Here is a 3,590-nt window from a genome sequence, read left to right as displayed (position 1 = left end):
CTACGAAATCAAAGGAAATTCCTTTGGGAATGTGATTTTTCATACGTGTTTAAAGAAGCCCATATCACTCTCTAGCTTGCTAACATCTCTGATATAAAAATCATATCATAAATTCGCCCTCTCTCTCGTATAATATTAAGAGGACGATGAAAATACCCACATTAAAAAAGCAGATATATTTGGATTTCAGAAACAGAACTATTATAAATAAAATATATAGATGAATGCCTGTGTGTTTGTATCTAGATAGTATGTTTTCGAGGTCATTAACTCACGAATTTTTCTCAGTCATTGTGATATTAATAAGACAACATATAATACGAGTATTGAGATAATAATCAACTTAAATTTGAAAGCTTTTTATTATTCATTAGTAATTTGATGGAGATATTAAATAAAACAAACGGATCCGTAATAAAAACCATCAATATATTTACATATGATTATTTACATATTTACATAACGATATCTAATTTTACGTTACATAATTGATTTATCTTTATGTACATCGCGGAACAATTGCATCGAGATAATCCAACAAACAGTAAAGATATGTATTAGCTAAAACATTAAACTAAATGGTATTTTATTGCATAAGATAACACTGTTAGCATGGTCGTTCAATTGAGTGGGTTACCATCAAAAATAGTGAAGAAATTAATTATTTAACATTAACAATTGTTACATTTTGATTGTTTAAATGAACAAAATAACGATTAACTTTAAAGTCTTTAATTTCTAAATGTATAATACTCGCGTAATCAAACACAAGAAAATAACGATGTTAATAAAATTCATCTGTGACCAAATTGCTACATCTTCGTATCTAAATTGAATAAATAGATCATAAATCAATACTTACATTGTATAACAAACTCGACTATGTAATTGAATTTAAAAAGTTCACATTGTATGCTTAAATACAAAAATCATAATACACACAAAGAGTCCTAAATTTCCATAGATGAAAAGCGGCATAAGCCATCATGTATACATGTAATTAACCTCAGCGCCATAAATAATTTTCAGTTACAAATCGCAAAACAAACAATTTAAACAATTTCTTATTTGGTCATTTTATAAGCTACGATTATCTATGTAATATATACAGATTCTATGAACTTTCTACGTATCAGTCTGCAGTGAAAATAATACTATTTGAGTTTTTACTAAGTTGGTTCCTCGAGTACATTTGTCACGCCTTCTGTCACTTTCAGCGTGCTAGTGTTGGAAAGAGACAGACTATTCAAGTCCTCGTCCACTGTGGTTAGTTGAGAATATACTGTCTTTGGGTATAGAGTGAGGTGCTTTCGACGTTTTATTTTGATCTGGAATCAAATATACATGTTAAAATGTTGTATTGTCAGATAACCTATTCGCATTATGCACTTTTAGTCGATGCTAGAAGTGCATAATGAATTTTGAAATAAATTCCAAAGAATTAATTAAATTATAATTATATGTTATAATTATAAATTCCAAAGAATGAATTAAATTCGCAAATAAATTTTGTTCCTTTTTAATTGAGGTCATTTCACAGATTATAGCAAAAAAAAAAAACACAATAAAAGCGACATTGTTTAATCTTATCTATATGAGGCTACATAATAATCTACAAAAGCATATGAAACGGACAAACAGAAAAACTTCAAAAGGCGCAACCGAAAAATGTAATAGCAAAAACAACTCAATATACACACACAAGACTACAACCTACACGTAATAAAAACTACACAACATTACAAAAAACTCTTAGAAGACTACCTCAAAAGGTGCAAAATCTAATGCAATACACACAAAATCAGAACCTTGCATCCAAAAAAACGCTGTGCCCTTAACAAAAACCAAAGAAAATTCCCTCACCCTTATCACAATAACAAGAGCTATGACCAAAAGAGCCGTCGCCGCGCCACTCCACACTATCAATAAATCACGGTCCAAGATATTTGGCGCGGTTTTTGCGTCGTCGACAAAAAACGAAGCGGTCATATGCGACCCAATGTTGTCCGCAATGCGACGCTTGCCCGCTGATGAACCGTTCGAACAGCCCCCTATTTGTGATTATTTCAATTTAATTAATCAAATTCTTTATTTTACACCATTTTGAAAGATATAACGTTTATTCAACACCACAAATACAGATCAACAACAAAAAGTAAAACTCATTAATTTATACCCTATACAACAGTCAAAGCCTTCAAAGCTTTGAACACAGTTTGACGCTGAAATTCCTTCATATCTTTCATATAAATTGCCAAATAAATATACATGTTTCCTTAGTCTGGTTCTCTTTATATCCAATACTAATTGCCATTTATTCACTAGTTTACTATTTAAAGTATAAAATAATAAACAATTTTTTTATTTTATACATTATTTTTTAATAAATTATAATATTACGCTTATATATAATTTTATTTGTTATGTTCAAAGTGATTCAAAGTTTCTGAGACCGGGAAAGCATTCTCCGACCTTCTAGAAATTGCTCGTCCCAGAATCATAATTATGATAAAGACTATATCTGCAATTGCAGCGTACAAGTCTTAAGAATACAATTTTAGAGCTAATTTTTCATTAACATCTAATTTATGCTTACATTATTATAGGACTTGTATTTGATTTAATATGACGCAAAAATGTGCGTTGTTACTCATTCGCTTACCAATATCTTTGCTGCAATGACAGCAATCTGTCGATTGATTACTACTTAAATAAAACGAAGCCATACTCTCTGTACAGCACGGCAGGCATTTGTGGTTAACTCTGCAAACAAAGGTAAATATTTCTTTATATATCTTTACGAGAACAAAGTTGAAATTTTATGTGACTGTTAAAGTTGGAAATGTAGGACATTAGACGTCGGCAATGCTCACAATTTGTTACTGTTTATAAAACTTTGAGTTTGAAATTATGTCGTATGAAAAGTTCATTCCTTATTTTCTCATTTGATATGAAATACTACTGTTTACTCGCACAAACAGTCATACTTTAACAAGATATAATTGCATACTTTAAAATTGATATTCGCTAATCATACTATTATTTCTAGTCAGTCAGCTAATCTAGTCTAATCTAATCAACACCAATTACTCACCTATCTAATCGCAGTGGATGCGCGCAAGTGACACAGCTAGTGGGTCCAGGCCCAGAACAAGATCTACAAGAATCATGGCATGGACGGCAAGTCCTTGTTCTAGGCTCATAATATTGAGAACTAAGGCACTCAACGCATAATCCGTTTTCTAGAGAGAAGTGTGGCGGACACGATGTGCATCTCTGCGGCCCGGCGCCATGACAGTCTTGGCAGTAATGGTGGCAACGTCGACAGCTATCTCCCCAGGTAAAGAAGTTCTGTGGGCATTCTGGTCTACATTCGCCGGCAGCAAGTCTCCAATCCGGTGGACAAGAGGCACATTGATCCCGTCTCGGCCCAGTGCAAGTCTCGCAAGACAGATAGCACTTGGAGCATATCCCCTCGTCCGGGTAGTAGCCGTTGGCGCAGGTGGCCCGACATGTTCCGGACTGCAAGCGCAATGCTCCAGAACACGACGTACAATTCAGTCTCGAAACGCAGTTCGCACAAGTCTGTG

The 3,590-nt window shown here is 33.4% G+C and overlaps 1 protein-coding gene across 1 annotated transcript in view; it reads right to left on the bottom strand.

The window, feature by feature from the left end:
* Positions 1 to 1,038: 1,038 nt before the first annotated feature.
* Positions 1,039 to 3,590, bottom strand: part of LOC119839723 (furin-like protease 2) — a 30,589-nt gene continuing 28,037 nt past the window's right edge. The window contains 4 exon segments of the mRNA XM_038366156.1: positions 1,039 to 1,328; positions 1,864 to 2,051; positions 2,663 to 2,763; positions 3,095 to 3,585. Of these exon segments, the coding sequence (XP_038222084.1) occupies positions 1,170 to 1,328; positions 1,864 to 2,051; positions 2,663 to 2,763; positions 3,095 to 3,585 (939 nt within the window). The 3' untranslated portion in view covers positions 1,039 to 1,169.

The sequence above is a fragment of the Zerene cesonia genome, chromosome 4 (assembly GCF_012273895.1).
Source record: "Zerene cesonia ecotype Mississippi chromosome 4, Zerene_cesonia_1.1, whole genome shotgun sequence".
Classification (NCBI taxonomy): Eukaryota; Metazoa; Arthropoda; class Insecta; order Lepidoptera; family Pieridae; genus Zerene; species Zerene cesonia.
The sequence above is the reverse complement of the archived record's forward strand: the minus strand, read 5'-3'. Positions and strand labels throughout refer to the sequence as shown.